Raw genomic sequence first — 21,497 nt, forward strand, 5'->3', positions numbered from 1 at the left:
TGGTCAGAAATATGCACATCAGTAGCCTGGTGGAGGTCATTTTGTAAGGCTCTGGCAGTGCTCCTCCTCTCGCACAAAGGAGTAAATAATTGTCCTGCTGCTGGGTTGTTGCCCTTCTACGGGCCTGTATAGCTCTCCTTATATAACGATCAATTTCCTGGTATTTCTGTCATGACTTCCTGAACCTGCCATCCTGTAGCAGCTGAATTTTCTCGTACAGCCTGATTGGGTTGAAGGTACTGCCTTATGCTACAAGGACCCTAACAATGCACAAAACTAGAGGAAGGAAAGATAAGGAGAGAGCAATTGTCTGTAGCCAACACCTCCAAAACCCATTCCCTTTTTGGGGTTTATATTGCTGTTGCTTCTCCAGTGCACCTGTTGTCACTTTTATTTACATCAAAGCAGGTGAAACTGATTCACAATTACATTTGCTTCCTAACTGGACAGATTGACATCCCTGAAATGTAACTGACTTCGTATTATACTGTGATGATTAAGTGTTCCCTTAAACTTTTTGAACAGTGTCGTTCTGTCTTATACAAATGGGCACTTGAACATTTTTCACCCTAGAAATTGGACAGCCAGATATTTGTTATTTAACCTTTTGCAGTCCAGCATACTTAGTTTGAAATTAAATAATGTCCAAGATGCTACAAATGCTTTCATATGGATAAAAGAGCTCTAATTCCATCAGAGATATAATACCATCTAGTTCAGCCAAATGAAATGTAAATATTCTCTGGCATCCTGCACAGCCGCTCAACAGTCATTTTACTGGATGGAGCTGGAAACCACCGGCGTAAAGTTTTGTACGTCGGCTTGGGATGTATATGGACAACTAGTAATTTGGTTGTTCAAGAACTCAGAGATTGGGGCAGTTAGCTTCAGAGCTACATGTAAAATACCAACCCCTCCTCCTGGTGAAGAATCGGTCAGCTGTGAAAAGAACACTTATATTATCAGTTCGAAGCACGCATGAAACACATCATGCAGATGAGAATATATGACATGACCGATGAGATATAAATGCAGTGAGGTTTTAATGTTTGACAGAGGATCACTGTAGCAGTGTTGGGGACTCAGAACTAGGGTTTAATACCCCTGGTGAGGCATGATACAAATAAAGAGACATGCAGATTATTAAATGTTAGAGTTCCCTCTTTTGATCATATAATAATCGATATTTGTTCACTTTCTCTTATAAACAGAACACAATGGAAGAAACTAAAAAGTAATTTAATCAGTAAGCTTAACTACATAATAATAATCCATAAAATATTCTGTACTTACAGCAGTGGCTTCCTGAGCTTCTTTCTGGAGTATTTCAATGCGGTTATTCTGTTGTTTTACTGTTGCCTCTAGTCTGGCATTCTCAATCTCCAATCTAAAGAACACAGGCGTTTGGGTTCGTTATTTAAATTATATACAACAATATATTGGCTATTTATTGGAGACAGATTTTTTTATTTCTGAACATTATATAGAATACACTACTCACAAAAAGTTAAGGATATTCAGCTTTCGGGTGAAATTTCAGGATGCACCTAAAATGCACTATAACCTTTACAGGTGAACTTAATTTGACCTTCTCTACACTTTTCAGTACTTTTTGCATAACTTGCTGTTCTCTAACAAGGTGCTTAATGGCAAAATTCACAACTGGTGTTTGATCCATAAATCGACCAATACATTTTCTGGTTCAATTAGAATTGGTATTTAAACAGTCCTCTTCATCGTGCTGTTCACATTTTGACATCATGAGACCAAGACAACACCTAACAATTGATCAACAGTACCTCACCATTGTGAGGCTTCAAACAGGATGTTCTCAGAGGGAAGTGGCCACTGAGCTTAGAGTATCACAGAGTGTCATCAGCAGGTTGCGACAGAGATACAGAGAGACTGGAAGAGTCACAGAAAGGCATAGAAGTGGACGTCCTTTGGCCACATCCCACGTTGATGACCGCTTCATTGTGAACAGTGCCCTGCGGAACCGGATGATGAATGCCATTCAACTCCAGGCACATTTAAGGGAGGTGAGAGGCACCCAAGTGTCACGTCAGACCAATTGAAACGTTTACATCAGCATGGTCTGTGTGCTAGACAACCTGACCACACCACCAGGCACAGGCATCATTGTCTTGAATGGGCCAGAGAGCATTTACGCTGGACGAGGGACCAGTGGGCCTCAGTGCTGTTCTCTGATGAAAGTCGATTCACGTTGAGCAGAAATGATGGCCACCAACGATGTTGGAGACGTCAAGGAGAGCGCTATGCATCAGCCACTGTTGTCACCAGACGAGCCTTTGGTGGTGGTGTTACAGTCTGGGCAGGTGTGTCTACTCAATACAGAACTGCCCTACATCTTGTGAATGGTACAGTGACAAGCCAATACTACCTGAATAACATCATTAATCCAGTCATTGTGCCCCTGCATGAACAACACGGGCCTAATTTCATCTTCATGGACGACAATGCTCCAGCTCATCGAGGTCGCATCATTAGGGAACGGCTGCTGGAGACTGGGGTACCTCAAATGGAGTGGCCTGCACTTTCTCCAGACCTGAATCCCATAGAAAACCTATGGGATCAGCTGAGTCGCCGTGTAGAGGCTCGTAACCCTGCACCCCAGAACCTCAATGACCTGAGGGCCGCCCTTCAAGAAGAGTGGAATGCCTTGCCTCAGCAGACAATAAGTCGACTCGTGAACAGCATGAGACATCGTTGTCAAGCTGTAATTGATGGTCAAGGGCACATGACAAATTATTGAGACATTGACATTTTTTGTTGTGGTATACCCACCACTGTTGTTGACTTTTGTTTCAATAAATTGTTTGAGATGAGGAAATCACCATTGCAGGCTTCTACTTAAATGCCCTACTTTCATGATATAATATCACTGTAGCATGAACTTTTTACATTTTCCATAAATTTCACCCAAAAGCCAAATATCCTTAACTTTTTGTGAGTCGTGTACATTAGGTCCAAGTTAAAAAGTGAATTAAACACAATCAAATCAAGTCACCAATCAATCATGACAAACTATGATGGTAGGTTGTGATTTTCAGAAAAAAAAAAAAAAAAAACTATGGACCTACATTTACTTATTACAAAAACCATGAAAAAACAATAATTCAGCAATATTGTACATAAAGAATCACATCAGACATTGCATTTTTAAATACCTCTGCATTGCCTCCTCTAGCTGTTTAGTGGTTTGCTCTGAACGTGATGTAGCAGCGAGCACCTCCTGGAGTTTCTGACCAGTGCTGATGAGGTCTCGCTCCTTCTCCTCCAAAGTGCCCATCAAAGTGTTAATGCGTCTTTCCACCTGAAGGTTGTTCTCCTCACTCTCCTGAAGCTGGAGTTAAAAAAAAAAAAAGAAGGCTCACTTCCCAACACTTGGTCTACCTAAGTATTGCTTGAGTAGCTGTACTTGACTATTTAATTGAAATTCAATTTAGGCTACAACATCCATGCCTCAATCATTACATAACATGACGTTATTAGAAAATGGGACATCTTTGGACACCTTTCCCTTGAGTCTGTCTATGTCTTTCTGATTGCGTGCTTTCTCTTCCTCCAGGTCGCTGCGGTACCGAGTGTTCACCTCTAGTGATGCCTCACACATGGCCAGCTTCTTTAGAGAGTCGGCCAGCTCCTGTTGAAGCTGCCTCAGAGTACTCTACCATGGGGACAACAGTACATCACAGCTCTTTATATAAATGACTGTAAATGTTCTAACAGAACCAACTCATCTGAATAATTTTATACCATGCCCACCTCTCTATCAGCTTTCTCTTGCTCCAGTCTGTAGTTTTGTTCTCTGAGCTCTGCATTTTTGGTTGCCAGCTCCTTGCTCCTCTCTTCAACCAGCTGTACTCTCTCCTCACCGTTGGCACGCAGCTGGTTGAGAGCTTGAGTGAAGCACTCCTGTGCGTTTGTAACAGCCTGCTCCTTGGCTGTGCCTCTGTTTTGTGCCTCCTCCAACTGCTGCCTAAGCAAGGCACCCTCGCTCTGTGCCTGTGCCAGCCTCTCCTGCATGGCATCATGTCTGGCAGTGGCACGGCTCACCCGATCGCGCTCACTCTGCAGCATCCCCTCTAGCTCCTCAAGTCGCGCACGAGCCTGTTCACGTTCGCGAGCTGCCGTCTCCAGCAGAGCACTCTTCTCAGCCACACTCATAGTGGCTCTGTGCCACTCATTCTCCAGGCTGTTAGCACGAGCCTCAGCCTCACTCAGCTTCTGAGAAAGTGACTGGACGGTGTCACGCTGCGAGCTGGATTCCGATGTCCACTTCTCTTCAGATCGCTGATGTTGTTCACGCTCACGTTGCAGGGTACGCTCTGTCTCTGTACGTGCCGCCTGACAGGAGTAGAGGAGTACAGTTAGCAAACAGCAGTACTAACACAAAACTAAACTCAATGTGCTGATTATGGGTGCAACATATATAAAACCGCCATGAGACAATTACAACACTAAAAGAGAGAAAATAAACACTTTAAACATCCTATTTCAAAAGCACAAACAGCTCACCTGACACCTGTCAGTCTCCTGCAGTGCTACCTGGAGCCGGGTTTTGCTGGTCTCTGCCTCAGCCTCCAGTTGTTGCCTCGCCTGCCTCTCATGCTCCAGTTTGGTGCTGAGCAGTGTGCACTCTGACTTCAGGGTGCTCATCTGCCCGTTGTACTGGAAGACAGTCTGGGCTAGAGTCTCATCATTTAGCTTTAGGTCGCGTCGAGCATCCTCCAGTCTCTCCCGCAGTGCGTCTCTCTCATCAACCAATCTGCTCTCCTCTTGCTGGCTGAGGGACCGAATGTGCTCAAGCTCAGCCCGCACTGAACTTAACTCCTCCTGCAAAGTGCAGACCTGCTGCTGCAGCTCCCTCTCATGCTCAGTGGCTTCAGTCAGTGGGGATGTGGCCTGGACAAGACATGTTAATGTAGGCTTACAATAATAAATGTGTCCATCACGACTCCAGGTGTCCAGCATCAGATTTATATAGTTTGACCGTTACCTCATTGCTCTTGGTGAGGTTCCTGACGTTCTTCTCCTCAATGTCCTGTTGTTTGCGCAGGTGACTTCTCAGCAGATCCTCCTGCAAAGCTCGAGCATTTTTCTCATGGGCCAAAAGACGCTGGGTTTCATTCCTGTCTTCCTCCAACTATGCCACATACCACATTAGAGAAAGTAAATTACAGCTCATTCAATTTTAATTATGCAAAAATATTATGATAATTTTAACAGTAGGCCAAGTTTTCTTCTGACTTTGCCTTCTCTTGACTCAAATGTTCTCCAAAACTTCTCTTGAAGTTACATCTGAGTAGGGCAGTGTAAGTCCAGTGAAACTAAACATCACTAGCTATACAAACATATACAAAATAGTTTAAATGCTCAAACTGACTGGTAAGCCAATAATAAGCAACATATTTGATTAATAAAAAAAAAGAATATAATTTAGCATCAAATTTGGTCTCAATCCAACTTTAGCAGTGTCATAGATGATTACCTGCTTCATGTTGTTCACTAGGGCCCTAATTTCTAGTTCCAGGTTCCTCATTTTGAGCTCCACTTTCTCCCTCTCCTCTGCCTCCTCCCGGTGCTGCTCCTCTTTCCTAAACAGCTGTTCCCGGGTCTTCTCATACAGCATAGATGCACTCTGGTGCTTCTCCTGTTCCTGCTTCAGCAAAAACCTACAGTGGAAAGCACAAAGTTAAGCTCAAACACTTTGGGGAAACAAATCGGCCATGTTTCTTGTGACCACGTCAAAGACAAAACTCACTTGAGGTTGTTGAGGTCTGTCTCTAGGTCTAACCGGAGGTGCTCCAGGATGGACTTGTTCTCTCTGCTCTCCTCCAGCAAGAGTTTGAGCTCGTTCCGCTCCTGTTCCAGCTGACAAACCTTATCAGCCAGTCGTTTGTATCTGTTGCGGTCCTTCTGGATGGTGCGCTCATATTCATGGAACATGTTTTGCAACTTCACCATGCTCACTGAATCTACAAAGACAGGCAGAAAAGACAATTAAGAATCAATTTCCATTAACACCAGCCTCCCTGAATAAGGTGCATCTTGCGAAATTATCAGTCTCCTTGCGAAATGAATCAGAAAATATTTATTGCTCTAATTGGCAGTCTTCGATATAGTGTCTAATGAAATGTATGAAAATGTATAAGCCCAGCTTACCTATAGAGCTGGTGTCCAGCTGCTTGATGAGCAGAGAGGCATTATAGTACCCTGATGTAGCAGACTCCAGCTCCTCAGTAGCTGTGTCAGAAGACTGTGTGAGGTCTTCAAAGTCATCTGCCATTTCCAAATCTCCATCGTTCTGGACATATAAACATTTTGGTTTAAAGTACATCTAAATACTGTGTCTATTATTTATTTATATACATGTATGTGTGTATATACACGCACACTGACCTGGCATAACATTATGACCACCTGTCTGATATTGTGTTGGTCCCCCTTTTGCTGCCAAAACAGCCCTGACCCATCCTGCACTATGTATTCCGACACATTTCTATCAGAGCCAGCATTCACTTCTACAGCAATTTGAGCAACAGTAGCTCGTCTGTTGGATCGGATCACACGGGACAGCCTCGGCCGTCCATGACCCTATCGCCGGTTCACCACTGTTCATTACTTGGAACTCTTTTGATAGATACTGACCACTGCAGACTGGGAACCCCCCACAAGAGTTGCAGTTTTGGACATGCTCTGATCCAGTGGTCTAGCCATCACAATTTGGCCCTTGTCAAATTCGCTCAAATCCTTACGCTTGCCCATTTTTCCTGCTTCTAACACATCAACTTTGAGAACAAAATGTTCACTTGCTGCCTAATATATCCCACCCACTAACAGGTGCCATGATGAGGAGATCATCAGTGTTATTACCTTCACCTGGCAGTGTTCATAATGTTATGTCTGATCAGTATATATTATATAGTGATTATAAATTTAACACACAACCATACCTTTTTCTCAGCCCTATGCGATGAAGATGGAGACCTACACAAAATCAACAAAAGACAATGCAAAAATTGTTTTTAGCCAAATAATCTGTTAACATAAAACGACAATGATATCCAGGGACAGCCTGGGTTGCACGATCTAGAAATGGTACAATGCAGTATCTATACTGTATACACGCATGTATATGGCATCCGAAACAGACGCATTTTAGTAGTGTCTGATATTTGAGTGCATAATGAGCAAGTCAGAAAGTCCAAATCATATGAAAAGAATGGCATACTGCATATGTACCTTCCTTCATCTTCTGACACCTCACTTAAAGTACTATCATCAAACACAGACAGGGGGCCTCCATTACGATGATTCACAGGGCATGGATCTCTAGACTGCTTTGGGGCAGGAACATGTAGCAGGTTCCCCTGGCTACCCATAGCGCTCTTCGTCTCATCATCAAGTTGTGTTGTTCTCCTGTTAAGTGTTGGGGATTACATTCATCATGAGGGTGAAAAGATTCTGCTGCCCACCACCAGACATCATTCAAAGATGCGCAAATAACCATGTGAGGGTGTTTCCGACAAAGCAATAGCCAGGTCACTGAACAAAATGATGATTTGTTGAAAATGATTTGTTTTTTGTTAATCGCTAAAGGGACTAAAGGGACCAAGGGTTTGTATGCATGTAATGTAATTCTTTGTATTGACCTCAGTTACAGATTACAAATTTTCTAGAAGTGGAGTATGACTAGCCATGTTTATGCATAAATCTTTCCACACAGAAAACCGAAGAAAGAATTCTCATACAAATTGACATTTCCAAATGTCAACCCCAGCTTCCAACTTATCAAATCTTACCTCCTTGGGCTTCTTGTTGGCCATTTTGGAGAAATGTGATCCCTTTTCTTTAACGCGTCTTCCTTGTGATGAGATCCGCTATCACATGTCCCTTCCTGTTTAGGGTTTGGCTTGTCTGGGTTGGTGTCTGCTTTCTTGCCTTTTCCTTGGTCAACGTCTACTTGTTTACCAGAGCCATGAGTGTTACAAAAGGCACTGGATGTAGGTTCTCCTTTCATGACACCAGGCTTTTCCCCACCACTCTAAAAGCAAGAGCATGCGTAGTTTACATCAATTTCGGTTCAGTTTTTGGGTACAACATTAACATTTAAATGATACAAATACTGAAACAAGCAGAAAAACACAAACGTAAAACATATAAAACATTCAACAAGACAGAAGTCTTCTTTTAAAATTCTTTTTAAAAGAAGCACTAATGATGGAAAACCAAACAGCGTCAACAAGAGGTGTGAATGCACAAACACACACACAGGCACGATACACACTACTCAGGAAAGATGAGATGTGGTCTTCAGGTAGATGAAGGAAATTGACATACAAAAGCTGAAGTGTAAAGAGAGTCCCTAAAGACGCAAGGTGTGTGGTGTGCTATTTTATAACCTGACACTTGGGCAAAAATCAAGCTGTTAATTTTTAATGGCTAAGCAGCTTGAGCCAGATGGGGAATAAGACATGAGCAGTTCAGACCCTGCTAGGTAGGAAGGAAATAGGGCTGTACAAGTAGATACTTAATGTTCACCCATGGATCATGGTTTTTCCAAAAGGCCACAAATACAAAATTACATTATAAAGATTTACAGCTGTTTTATTGTCTTTTAGCGAGGTTACAATCACTAGTAATACACGATCATGTAGGTATCCCGTGAAGCACTGAAACAGTTCAGCTGCAACGGCAACCTGGGGAAATTTAACTATAATATTTAAAAGAAACAGCACTAATACAAAATCTGTCCTGCTCACAGTTACAGAATTAGTGAAGGAAAGAAAATGGAAAAGATGACAAATATGACATTGAGAGTACTGCTACAAAGCTGTGATGTCCTTCTTCTCCATTTCCCTACCTCAGTTCTGGACCCCTGTAGGCCCTCCTCAATCATTTCACCTGAGTTGCAAGAGACTGCATCTGATATAGAGGGAAGAACCTTTTCTTTCCCAAATAACTGCAGGAGACTAATCCCAGCTTCCTGAGAAGATTCTTGATTTATAGCAAATGGAGTTTTGAGAATTCCTGTGTCAGTCTCTTTATTTTCACTTATAACAGAGAAAGAGTCCGTACTATAGCCAGGCCTTTCGTAAGCGCTGCTTTCTGCTTCTTGAGCCGTTTCATTCAGAGTCTCCAAGCAATGTTGCTGGATATCTTTGTGTTTGGCAAGATCATTACTGGGAGGATCCTCAGAGTAGGATTCCTCTTGTCCAGACTCCCTCTGCTCAGGAATAGGCAGCAGTCTAACGATCTTAGCCAGTGTAGTGGGTCGCACTATCAATTCTTCCTCTTCCTCACTGGAGTCTTCCTCAGATGCAACCTGAGGAATCACCGAGTCTTTTGTTACATCTTCATTGGCTTCTTCGTTCGTCTCTTTGTTCTTTCTTCGCTCCTTCTGCTCGATCTCCCCAAATCTTTCTTTAAGCTCAGCAGCTACGTTTTTGTATTGGGATTTTGTTTCCTTTTTCTCAATTTCCACCCAGATTTTCTCATAGCGTTGCTCCCAGGTATTCTCATGGAATGATGTATTTTCGTTATCCTCTTCTTTCTCTTCTACCTGACCCTCAGGGGCCTGGGATTCAGTGTGGGGAAGCTGACATGGACTACTTAGATCTACCTCAAGTCCCCCTAAAGTCTCTCTCTCCTTCGACAGCAGAAGTGGACAAAGAAATACAATTAACATTGGGGGGAAAAAAAAAACCCCAAACAACTGCACATTAACCAAAATGACTTGCAGGATACACAATATTTTTGACTTGAGCAGCATTTCAGAAATAGTTTCCACTCAACCAACACTGTACAAATGGTTGATTATCAAAAACAATATCATTTGGACACCTAAATAAAAAAGATAATGGAGACAGGTGCATTAAAAAAATGTGTGCAGTATGCTCTGATTTCTGCCCACCTCTCCTGGATGTTCATTGGCCTCTGAGCTATAATCACTCTCTTCATCTTCCTCTGGAGGTGACACTAGAGCATCACAGGAAATAATATTTATCAATATAAATATCTGATAGTGTTGTGGAGTTTATGAGAAGCTGGCATCAGTATATGTTCAACTGATCTACATACCTTTTTTGTTTGGCAATGGTGTGGCCATCTTAGTAGGACCGGAGGTGTTGTCTGTGTCCCAGTCTGAGTCTGCAATACAATTTGAAATGTAATACCTTTAGGCTATCTGATTATTCAAACATCTTATATAAATATTAGAAGGAAATGTTTTATAGGTTTAAAAAGGATCTTGCTCACCTTCATCACTTATTGGTTTCTTATTGGACTCCTTGTCAATGTGTGTTTGAGGTTGGGTTTGGGGCAGAGATTTGAACGAGCGTGGACTTGGCAGTGGACGATTTCCTAGAAGGGAAGATTCTTTTCTTTCTTCCTTTCTTGTTGTGGCAGCTCCCTGTGGTTCTGTATAAGATGGGCGTAGTTCCTGCTGTTGGACGACTGGTAGAGGCACTAGGGTTTCGCTCACTAACTCTTCCTCGGGTTTGTAACCTGGCAGATTTTTACTGGCTTTACTGGTGGTACTTGCTGAGTCCCAGTCTGAAGCATCTGTGTTGAGAATAAGATCTTTAATCTACGGCTATAGGTTAAGGTATTCATGTTATAGCGTTTACTGCAAGAAATAATCCTAACACTACAAAGCTCAGAGCGGAATGAAATACAGAGCATCTGACCTGCTGGGATTTGTTGCTTTTCTTTTAGATAAGATGGAAATACACAAATAAAGTTGAATCCTTTAGAAAATCTGAACAAGAATGTCATGAAAGTTTAAAATGGCCAAGTTCACCAAGCTCAGAATTACCTTCAAGATCATCAACATCTCCTAAACCAAGTTCCTCCATTACATCTGCAAGCAAAGACATAGCGTTGAGATTTGTTGGGAATGTCTAAATAACAAGATATAGGCACGCTAAAATAAACATACATCACTGTTATTACCTGTCTTATTTTGAACATCTTTGGACTCCAGTAGCTTTTTCATCATTGCTACTGGTTCTCTATGAAGCAGTTTGTGCTGAGAAAACAAAAAAGGCATAATTCATACATCGAATACAAATGAAACTTGCTAAATTAAAATGAAATGAAAAGGCATCCTCAAAGATTACCTGCTTTTCTGATTTCTCTTCATCACTCTTATCGTGTTCTTCCTGACTAGTCCTTACAACTGCACAAGGACAGAAATTTTACATCTTGACACATTAAGAGTAAAATAAAGCACACATTTAACAAGAGCAGCTCCATTTTGGGCATTCGCATGCACAAAGACAATTTCCTTAATGCATATGAGCTGTGATGTGCAAGCAACACACTGAAGGCAATTCAGTCACTTTATATATGTTAATATCAACAAATCGCATGGCACCATAGTGAATGTTAGTGCAAATGCATGAGCCACAGTTCCTGTAACTGATTTTACTTTACTACAAACTCGGTTTTGTGTATCAGTTTTAAATCCTGCTGCGGTCAGTTACAACATGCTAGAACAACCACTTTTGCGACAAAACATTGATAGTGTTAGATTCCATGATTGTACGCATGTTTCAACATGATCTATAACAGATCACTACTGGACCAAGAACTATATGTATCTATGTTGTTCAGCATGACCAACAGTATTTTGCGGTGTTCGAGCTGTAACTTGGGCAGTATTGCTAAAACTAGATGTTGTTCTAATTTTCTATTCTTGGACTACAAACCTATGTCACACTCCTAATTTTCATTTAAGTGGTGTTTATTACTTCATTATATGTTGTGGCAGCACTATAAGACGCTAGTGTATCCCAGTGTCTTTTAAACTCAGCCTTAATGCATAATATAGCTATTTAGGGGGCTCAAGTGGTTAAGGCTGTGGGATGTTGATCGGAAGATCAGGGATCAAGCCCCAGCACCACCAAGCTCCACTGTTGGGCAATTGAGCAAGGCCCTTAACCCTCTCTGCTCCAGGGGGGCTGTATCATAGCTGCCCCTGCACTCTGACCCCAACTTCCTCAGCTGGGATATGTGAAGTAAAAAATTCCACTGTGCTGTAATGTATGTGTGGCGATAATAAAGACCCTCAGTTCTTCTAAAAGTTTTTCTATTATAGCATCATTTAAAGCATCGATATCTGTCACTTAGACATTAATAAACAATAAATCAGTTCCACAGGATGCAAGACCACCATGTTCAACACAGACACTGACAACAGATATGCAGAAACACAAAAAACCATTATAGACCGAGACCTGTGACAGACGTGAGAACATAATGTGACGTGAAATGGTAAAGACAGGGGGTTATGGGCTATATTTAGTCCTGGTGAAAAACAGGACATCGTGCAGCAATTTAATAGGCATACCCACTGCCTTCTGACGGCCAGGCTGAGCAACACTCCTGAATACACTACTGTGCTTCGGTCCTCTTAAGAAAGATGGAATATAATGCAGAGCTAAAAAAAGGAATGATTTATAGAAAAATTGTCAAATATACTCAACTGTCCATTAAAAAATATATTACTTTTAATGTAAAGTCAGTAGGGAAATGCTTGGATGGCATCAGTTGATAAAAAGCAGAAGCAGTGCACCACAATAAAAATGTATTCTCAGCTTTGAATGTTTCTTAAGGCATGAAATGGCTGCAGAGATGGTTTACTGATGCAAAGCTTGTCCTGTTTAAAACTGCTTTCCAGCTCTAAGCATGTAAGGGAAAACAGTGATATAGCTTACATACCGTCATTGCTCTCCTCACGAATACTGGACATGGGTTTATGTGACTTGGTTGGGGAGTTCAGCCCACTTTCCCGCTCCTTTTTGCTTGGACTCTCTGACCCAGACTGAGAGAGAAGCGAGAGAGAGAGTAAGAGGCAGTGATCATGTCTATGTGTTGAAGTGCAGTTTGAATATAGGTATAGGACTGTATATTATTTTAGCAGCTAAACCTCTGAGTCCCATGGGGAATCCTCTTCCTCGTCTTCCTTTTCAATTCCTAGCTCTGACAAGAAATCTGAAATGCAGGGTTTAAATAACTTCATGAAATACGTGAAAATGTCTTTTATAAGCTTTACATGGTTCTGTACGGTTTTAAACCTCACCCCTTTTCGACTTTTCTGCCTTTGGTAGATGATCAAACTCTGCTTTTTCATTTTGTACTTCATCACATTCTTCAACCATGTCTTCTTCTTCATATTCATCTTCTGAAGATGATTTTTCCTCTCTTTCCTGAAAAAAAAAAAAGATTTGTTAATAGTAACGGGCAACATTAGAGATTGGATGAAGAGTTTGCATGAAGAAAACAGAATGGAAGAAATGAATAATTCCCACTGTAATGCACCAAAACAACTTAAAACCCATTTTATAACTATCCAAGGCTTCTTTCTACCTGTAATGTTCCTCGCCCTGGAATGATATGATGTACATGCTCTTGTACCTTTAAATTTCCAAGCCCTTCATCTTTGTCATCCTTATCAGAATGAGAAGACACATCAATGTCATCAATGACTGTCTGTGGGATTTCTTCAAGATATACAATTTCTCCATCCTCTGCATGTTCCGCAGGTAACCTCATGTGACTTTCTGTATCTTCTAAATCATCACTGCCAACGATCATGGACACTGGCAAATTCTCATCATCATCATCATGTATTACTGTCCGGTCCTCAGCTCTTATACGTTCCCTCTCATAAAACTGAAGATTAACTGGCTTAATATCTAAAGTGTCACCTTCCTCTAAACCTTCTTTTTCATGATCTGAGCCAGATCCCCAGGTGTCTTCTGAGCTTTCAGGTTCTTCTTTATATCTCAGAGGGTTTAAGTCTGATGGCTTGGTTATATCATTTACATTTTCTTGATTGCTATTATCATCTGCTCTGTCCTGATTTGTGGACTGAGGGAGTGCATGTGAAAGAGAATCATCAGCCTTTATGTCATTAGTGAAATGTTTTTCATCGCCTATTTCATGAGGTTGCTTAGATACCATGCAATTGGAAGGTTCATTGTCTTCATCTTCATCCCAGTTCTCATCACCATCACCTTCACAATTCTTCTCAGTTCTTGGTGTAGATCCTGCAATTTGTAGAGGTGTTCTAAATGCTTCTGTGACACATGTGTTACTGTAATCATTTTCGTCTTCATCAGAGAGTGCTGATTCCACCCTAATGCCTGATAATAGAGAGCTAGCTTCTATAGCTAGTGTGTGTGGAACTGCCTTCTCCATGGCATCATCTGGGTTCTCTGAACGCATTATGTTTTGTCTCGCTATGCCCTCTATTTCTGTCTCTATGCTTTCTGCCCCCATCAAACTAAAGTGCTCCATAGTGTGGTCACTTTCCTCAATCAATGTGTTCGCTGGCTCAGGCTGTATTGTAGGCTCCAGGTTTACATCAGACTGCATCTGAAGGTCAGCTGTGATTTTTTGCATCTCAGGAACTTCTCTCCCATTATCGCCTTCATGTGTTTTTGCAACAATGGTCTCCTCCTCTTCTTCTTTTTCACCATCACTTTCTTCGTCATCTTCATCTTCTTCATTTTCCTCTTCTTCATCATCTTCATCGTCTTCTTCTTCTTCATCCTCCTCCTCTTCTTCATCCTCATCTTCAACATCATCACTTTCCTCTGATTCTTCTTCCTCTGAACTTTCACTGGCTTCTACATCCGATTTGCTGCCGTGGGGCAACTCTGAGACTTCAGACTCCTCACCTACCCCACAAGGATGGGACGGAATGCATAGACAAAAGGATAGAAAAGCAGAATTTAGAAGACCAGTGTGAGAGACTAACTGGTGAGATTACCTTTTGGGAACTGATAAGGGGGGTGGAGGTCATCTGGGGAAGATTGGAAAAGGATAGAGGTTTAGGGGTAACAGGAAGCTGGGTGAAGGAACTGCTACCAGGGAAAGCCACGTGCTCTACTGCATTGCCCTCGCTGATAGGCTCGGATTCAGTTCCACTCCAGGATTTATCTGGATCCTTATCGACAGTGACTACAGGGCAGGGGATTCAGGTTAAAGCATAGCCACAAGCTAAAGGAAGATGTACTAAACATCTGGTATGGTACTTACATCTTTTCCCCTCGAGTTTGGAGGCACTCATGAGTTTCTTCAAGTTTAGCTTTTGAGGTTTCTACAACAAAACAGGTTTGATGTTATTTTGAGGAAAATATATTAACTTTGTACAAAACAAAAGGAACACCTCAAACATATGTTATTATACTGTATTCAGCCAGTTACACTACACTGATCAACCATAACATTATGTCCACCGCCAGATGAAGTGAATAAGACTGATGATCTCCTCATCATGGCACCTGTTAGTGGGTGGGATATATTAGGCAGCAAGTGAACATTTTGTCCTCAAAGTTGATGTGTTAGAAGCAGGAAAAATGGGCAAGCGTAAGGATTTGACAGAGTTTGACAAGGGTCAAATTGTGATGGCTAGACCACTGGATCAGAGCATCTCCAAAACTGCAGCTCTTGTGGGGTGTTCCTGGTCTGCAATGGTCAGTATCTATCAAAAGTATCCTTTAAGTCCTGATCTGCTGCTAACATCTTGGTGCCAGATCTGGAAGACCAACACAATATTAGACAGGTGGTCATAATATTATGCCTGATCAGTGTATACTGGGACAATAATTCTGCATGGAGGTAAACTAAACTGAATCTCCTTGGAAATGAATAAGTATTGCTGGGCCCAATGAAACAGTATCTCATCCAAAAACAAACGATATCCAGGATAGAATCGCAGACCTGGTCTATAATATTTCCTTTAGTCAGTACTGCTTAAAGACTCAATTTTCCATCAAGCTAGCAGTTGCCAGTATTTACTGCAAAATATCTGAGCAATCTCTTAGAGGACATTGTGAGCTAACACGTCACTGCTTATTCCTGCATTATTCATGATACTGGCATAGTGCAGATTTACATCAGTTGTTTTCATTTATGTCAGATGCATATATGTTTTCGAATTGTTTACACTACAAAGATCTGCAAAAGAGAACATGTCTCCAGTATAGGAATTAATGCAGGACACTCATAATTACCTTTGGACCGAGATCAAGCTCTTGGTCATCATTATCGTCGTCTGTAGAGGGCCAGGAATCGGCAGGGCCACTTTTTGATGCTCTAGAATGTGGATTTTATAAGTAAGATGGTCTCATACTCACACACCAGCCTTATCAATTACTAGTTGTTCTGCATGATTTCTTACCTACTGATAGACTCTGCATGGGAATTGTCCTCTGTATCTGGAAACCACAATTGACCAACATCACTACACATCATCGTGGATAAATTTAAAATGATGCTTATGTTAAATTTATGACTTACTATGTTATTTTCCTATACAATGCAGATAATAAAAAATGATAGATAATAACTGACAATCAGATCAGACAATTTGGGTTGTATTAGTATGAAACTAAATCAATCATTTGACAATTTCAGGGGATATTTCTATTAGTTTCTCATTCTATTCTATTCTCCTATAGTCTACTCACACCATCATCATCATCAACACAAATACTGTGAGGTCCAAAAGTCTGAGACTGCCAATGACGATGCTTCCATATTGCATTTATTTAATCGAATACAGACTTTTCAATACATTACCAGCAATAATTTGTTAATATTTGGCCTTTTGCTGTAATGACAGCATAAACTCAAGCTGGCACAAACTTGATAAATGGATGGATTGTCAAATCCATCACAGTGTCTTCTGATGACATGCTTCAATGAAGACTCAATATAAACCTGACCATTTTGTACAACGTAGCACATACAAACTCTTATCTTGCTTTTAAATGGTGTTTTAGAAACAGTGCAGAACAAGATAATAAACCTATTATTAAAAATGTCTTTAAACTTCTGTTATTTCCAAATGGTACCAGACTTTTGGACCCCACCATATACGTATTTTCATGAACTAGCTAATTGGCGGTGTCGTGTCTGCTCTGTGGAATATTAGCGGTTCGTTATACCTTTCCCTTCTTTTGCACTTCCTCCTGCAGTTTTCCATTAACATGCAAATGCAAGTCATATGATTGGGAGGAAAATAAAAGGACTTCAGATGGAACATTGCAAAGTATGATACAAGCATTCTGACATCTGACACAGATGAGAATGAAATAAGAGTTATAATATGTTAACACAGCCTCCTAACATGATTAAGGTTCTGCAGTCGCTATTTCCAATAATGAAACATGACAAATCTGAAGATCATTCATTTTGAATCATGTGGAATATATGAAACATCCTCAGAGCACTCACCATCTTTGCCTAGAGCTGGACCTCCAAGAGCAAAGCCAGACTCAGGACTGCCCAAGAGTGAAGTCTGCTTGTTTTTACTGAAGGCGAGATTTGAGGGTGACTGCAATGGCTTCCTCTTCGTCCCATGCTCAATGATCAGATGGGAACAACTGGAAATCATTCGCAATATGGATTAGGTCTCTGTACTGTTTCTACAACTTCAGCGGTTTTGTGGCTGAAACTTTGTATCTCACACATAAACAAACAAGGCACTTACGCATGATGCCCATTCATCACAGCATAGTCGTCAGATGACCATCCTTTATTATCCTTCACAGTGATATCAGCATTGTACTGCAACAGCAGTCGCACCATACTTATTTGTCCATTGCAAGCAGCAATCAGTAAAGGGGTTCTTGTGGACAAAAACATGTGTAAAAGATCTGAATGCGTTATTGGCAGCTCAACAAGAATACAGTATATATTATTTGTTATATCAAGTAACTGGTGGGTGTCAAGATGCTTATCGTTTACTTGAGATTTAAATTTTAGGACTAGCAATCTTACCTTCTCTCCTGGTTCTGCAGATTGACATCTGCCCCCTCCTTAAGCAAAAATTCAGCCATCTCTGCATGATTTTCTTCCACTGACAACATCAGGGGAGTATTGCCTTCCTACAAACACATTAAACTAAGTTTTGGGACATCCTCCAAATCATTGAATTCAGGTGTTGGGCTTGGACTCTTAGTTCCAGTGAAGGTACCCTTAATGCTTCAGCATACTATTTTGGACAATTTCATGCTCCCAACTTTGTGGGAACAGTTTGGGGATGAGCCCTTCCTGTTCCAACTTGACTGCACACCAGAGGCACAAAGCAAGGTCCATAAAGACATGAATGAGCAAGTTTGGTGTAAAGTCCTGACCTCAACCTGATAGACCATCTTTGGGATGAATTAGAGCGGATACTGTGAGCCAGACCTTCTCGTCCAACATCAGTGACAGACCTCACAAATGCGCTTCTAGAGGAATGGTAAAAAATTCCCATAAACACACTCCTACAATTTGTGGAAAGCCTTCCCAGAAGATCTGAAGCTGTTATATCTGCAAAGGGTGGGACAACTCCATATTACATTCATGTGCATGTAAAGGCAGACGGCCCAGTTTTGGAATGGCTCAGAGTCTCCGCTTTAATTCATCCCAAATAAAGGTTAAAGGGATAAAGGTTGAGGTCAGGACTCTGTGCAGACCAGTCAAGTTCCTCCACGTCTTTCTGAACCTTGCTTTGTGCACTGGTGCACAGTCATGTTGGAAAACCTGAATTCAATAATTTGGAGGGGTGTCCCAAAACTTTTGGCAAAATATAGTGTATGTATAGTATTTAACTAAAACCATCATTATACACTAAAAGCTAGGATCTGATCAGAAAGAAAGGTAAAGTCCTCTTGTGCTTTCAGCTGTTGGTTTGTAACAGTACAATTTCATCGTGCCACTTGGATAACGGAAATGTATCCCTAAGGGATGAAGTGGAATGGAATGCTGGTGAAAACACTGTGTTGTGGCGTCACCTTGTTCTGGGCATTGATGTTTGCCTCATGTTCGAGAAGCTTCAACGCCACAGGTACTGAGGGGATGCGGGCAGCCAGGTGCAACGATGTGTTCCCATTGATATCCACCAAGTTGGGATCTGCCTCATGCTCAAGGAGGATGGACACACAGCGATCCTGCTGGCATTGCACCGCCTACCAAGACCCAAAGAAAACGCAACAAACACATTGAAGTAGGCATGCTGAGTAAAACAACTATATGATAGTGCTCATATTTTAAGTTGATAAACAGAATTAACTGTCTAGTTAGCACACTAATAAGCCAGCACTTTGAGAAAAAGTAAATAAACAAGGAAACCTGGTCATACCTTCATTAAGGCGGAGCGGTTTTGATTGTCACATAGGTTGAGTTTAACTTTGTTTTCCACCAAATACTGAACTACTTCTGTGTGTCCATGAACGCATGCTATATGTAGTGCAGTTCTGCAAGTCCAAACACACAAATGCATTTTTTTTTTAAAAATACAACAATTCGTTCATGCTCTGGAAGCAGCACTGTAACTGGAATTTTAACCTTAACAATACACATACAGTATAACACAAATCTATGTACACTATTTTGCCAAACGTTCTTGGACACCCCTCCAAATCATTGAATTCAGGTGTTGTTTATCAGGGGTTGGGTTCTTTCTTTAGTGAAAGGAACTTTTAATGCTTCAACATACCAAGACATTTTGGACAATTTCATGCTCCCAGCTTTGTGGGAACAGTTTGGGGATGACCCCTTCCTGTTCCAACATGACGGCACACCAGTGCACAAAGCTGGTGAATAATAAAGACCGTAAAATGTCCATAAAGACATGGATGAGTGAGTTTGGTGTGGAGGAACTTCACAGAGTCCTGACCTCAACCCCATAGAACACCTTTGGGATGAATTGGAGCGGAGACTGCGAGCCTGGCCAAAACCTTTACCTGCACATGAATGTAATATGGAGTTGGCCCACCCTTTGCAGCTATAACAGCTTAAACTCTTCTGGGAAGGCTTTCCACAAGGTTTAGGAGTGTGTTTATGGGAATTTTTGACCATTCCTCTAGAAGCGCATTTGTGAGGTCAGGCACTTATCCAGGACGAGAAACTCCAAACTCGCTCATCCATGTCTTTATGGACCTTGCTTTGTGCACTGGTGTGCAGTCATGTTGGAACAGGAAGGGGTCATCCCCAAACTCTATCCACAAAGTTGGGAGCATGACATTGTCCAAAATAATCTTGGTATGAAGCTGAAGCATTAAGAGTTCCTTTCACTGGAACTAAGGAGCTGAGCCCAACCCCAAAAAACAACACCTGAATTCAGTGATTTCAAGGAGTATCCAAAAACTTTTGGCAATATAGTGTATAAGATGAAGAATATACTCCAGAAGTTCCTAATCCCTAGTTAACTAGTTATCTGTCTTCGATTAACTGAAGCTGGAAACACACTATGTTATTACACTGTTAGTGACATGTCATATCCCAACAACTCACCTGTTCTCTTTATCAAGCTGGTTTAAATCGTTCTTTTTGGAGAGCTGCTTGAGTTTAGCTACATCTCCTGTGAATGCAGCTTTGTGCACCTTGCCCAAGTCTTTCTCCTTCAGGTCATACCCGACAGAGAGCACACTGGCGGTCTCAGACGCACTTGGAGAACCTTTTCTTCTTTTGGTGAAATGGAAGATTTTCTTCATCTTGTACAGCAGTGCAGTCCACAGCAGCAATACTGCATTCTTCGTACAGGTTCACCTCAGACACAGGCTCATCTTACTAAAAATAAAATGCGTTAAGAGGATTCACGTTAAGCGTTAAGTCCAAGGACATAACACATCAATGAAGTCCACTGTTTAGATATCAGCTCTGTATGAGAAACGACCTTAATGGACTGAAACCCTCTTCTTGATTAACCTACCGTTCAAGATAAATGGCCATCACATAGTATCAGAGGATCATCGATCAGCCACAGCAAGCTAATCAACTAGCTAGCAGCCCACACATAACTTATAGCTCGTTTTGTTCACTGGTTAAGTTTACTTGTTAGATTAGATTTGAGTTCATCCACGAGCTAGATCTAACAGTGTTAGCTAGCTAACATTTTCTCGACCAGCATTAACTCACCTTGGTGATCAACAGGCAAACTGGGATGAAAAGACTTCATTACAAACTCACTTTCTATAAACACTTAACGCTTAAATGAATAAAAGGTTTAAGCATTAACTAGCTAACCAGGACCTGATTACTGAAATTCTTCCGCCATAGCTAGCCAGCTAGCTGATCACCAACAGGGACGCTGAATCCAACGCTAGGCTAGCTGGGTAACCAAGGCAACGCCACAGTGTCTGAGCATCTGATTCAAGCTGCTGTACTCGCGGTTTTAAAAACGGATTAAAATCCGGTTTAAATCCATCAATAAATTAGATTTTTTTAAACTTATTTTCAGACTGTAATGTACATGGGGACGACAATCTGAGTACCTAGAGTAAAATTACTTCACGCGTGCTAGTGTACCTTAGTTATTGTTTTTGTTTTTGTTTCTTTTACCTTTGGTGGAAAAAAATATATGCCAGAAGGCGGAGCTAAACCCTTTCAGTTTTATTTGGATTGGGTGGTTTGAATCAATGATCGACGTCCATGTTGTCCAATACAATTTCAGGACCTATAAGGACCGCCTA

General features: G+C 41.3%; 1 protein-coding gene across 9 annotated transcripts in view; it reads right to left on the reverse strand.

The window, feature by feature from the left end:
• The window catches only part of si:ch211-272n13.3 (ankyrin repeat domain-containing protein 26), a 28,764-nt gene extending 7,406 nt beyond the window's left edge, over positions 1 to 21,358 (reverse strand). For 2 of the 9 annotated variants that reach the window (XR_009206458.1, XM_058407449.1), the window contains exons 1-37: positions 20,944 to 21,358; positions 20,320 to 20,595; positions 19,166 to 19,280; positions 18,819 to 18,992; positions 17,821 to 17,927; positions 17,531 to 17,668; positions 17,275 to 17,423; positions 16,986 to 17,009; positions 16,217 to 16,253; positions 16,050 to 16,131; positions 15,073 to 15,133; positions 14,804 to 14,994; positions 13,109 to 13,235; positions 12,956 to 13,020; positions 12,748 to 12,850; positions 12,377 to 12,466; positions 11,145 to 11,203; positions 10,978 to 11,053; positions 10,841 to 10,885; positions 10,713 to 10,733; positions 10,282 to 10,587; positions 10,105 to 10,173; positions 9,938 to 10,002; positions 8,888 to 9,673; positions 7,827 to 8,068; positions 7,267 to 7,443; positions 6,978 to 7,011; positions 6,187 to 6,328; positions 5,786 to 5,999; positions 5,513 to 5,696; positions 5,021 to 5,167; positions 4,540 to 4,926; positions 3,787 to 4,368; positions 3,536 to 3,688; positions 3,189 to 3,364; positions 1,294 to 1,387; positions 913 to 939 (exon numbers count right to left, since the gene is read on the reverse strand). Coding sequence is in view for 8 of the 9 variants with exons in the window: in XM_058407449.1 (XP_058263432.1) it covers positions 913 to 939; positions 1,294 to 1,387; positions 3,189 to 3,364; positions 3,536 to 3,688; positions 3,787 to 4,368; positions 4,540 to 4,926; positions 5,021 to 5,167; positions 5,513 to 5,696; positions 5,786 to 5,999; positions 6,187 to 6,328; positions 6,978 to 7,011; positions 7,267 to 7,443; positions 7,827 to 8,068; positions 8,888 to 9,673; positions 9,938 to 10,002; positions 10,105 to 10,173; positions 10,282 to 10,587; positions 10,713 to 10,733; positions 10,841 to 10,885; positions 10,978 to 11,053; positions 11,145 to 11,203; positions 12,377 to 12,466; positions 12,748 to 12,850; positions 12,956 to 13,020; positions 13,109 to 13,235; positions 14,804 to 14,994; positions 15,073 to 15,133; positions 16,050 to 16,131; positions 16,217 to 16,253; positions 16,986 to 17,009; positions 17,275 to 17,423; positions 17,531 to 17,668; positions 17,821 to 17,927; positions 18,819 to 18,992; positions 19,166 to 19,280; positions 20,320 to 20,519 (5,649 nt within the window). In the remaining variant the exon portion in view is untranslated. Of the gene's footprint in view, positions 1 to 912; positions 940 to 1,293; positions 1,388 to 3,188; positions 3,365 to 3,535; positions 3,689 to 3,786; positions 4,369 to 4,539; positions 4,927 to 5,020; positions 5,168 to 5,512; positions 5,697 to 5,785; positions 6,000 to 6,186; positions 6,329 to 6,977; positions 7,012 to 7,266; positions 7,444 to 7,826; positions 8,069 to 8,887; positions 9,674 to 9,937; positions 10,003 to 10,104; positions 10,174 to 10,281; positions 10,588 to 10,712; positions 10,734 to 10,840; positions 10,886 to 10,977; positions 11,054 to 11,144; positions 11,204 to 12,376; positions 12,467 to 12,747; positions 12,851 to 12,955; positions 13,021 to 13,108; positions 13,236 to 14,803; positions 14,995 to 15,072; positions 15,134 to 16,049; positions 16,132 to 16,216; positions 16,254 to 16,985; positions 17,010 to 17,274; positions 17,424 to 17,530; positions 17,669 to 17,820; positions 17,928 to 18,818; positions 18,993 to 19,165; positions 19,281 to 20,319; positions 20,596 to 20,737; positions 20,919 to 20,943 lie in introns of those variants that run through there. The other 7 variants (XM_058407450.1, XM_058407452.1, XM_058407454.1 and 4 more) reach the window with 7 other exon arrangements.
• Between the last annotated feature and the right edge of the window lie 139 nt (positions 21,359 to 21,497).

The sequence above is a fragment of the Hemibagrus wyckioides genome, linkage group LG14 (genome assembly GCF_019097595.1).
Source record: "Hemibagrus wyckioides isolate EC202008001 linkage group LG14, SWU_Hwy_1.0, whole genome shotgun sequence".
Classification (NCBI taxonomy): domain Eukaryota; kingdom Metazoa; phylum Chordata; class Actinopteri; order Siluriformes; family Bagridae; genus Hemibagrus; species Hemibagrus wyckioides.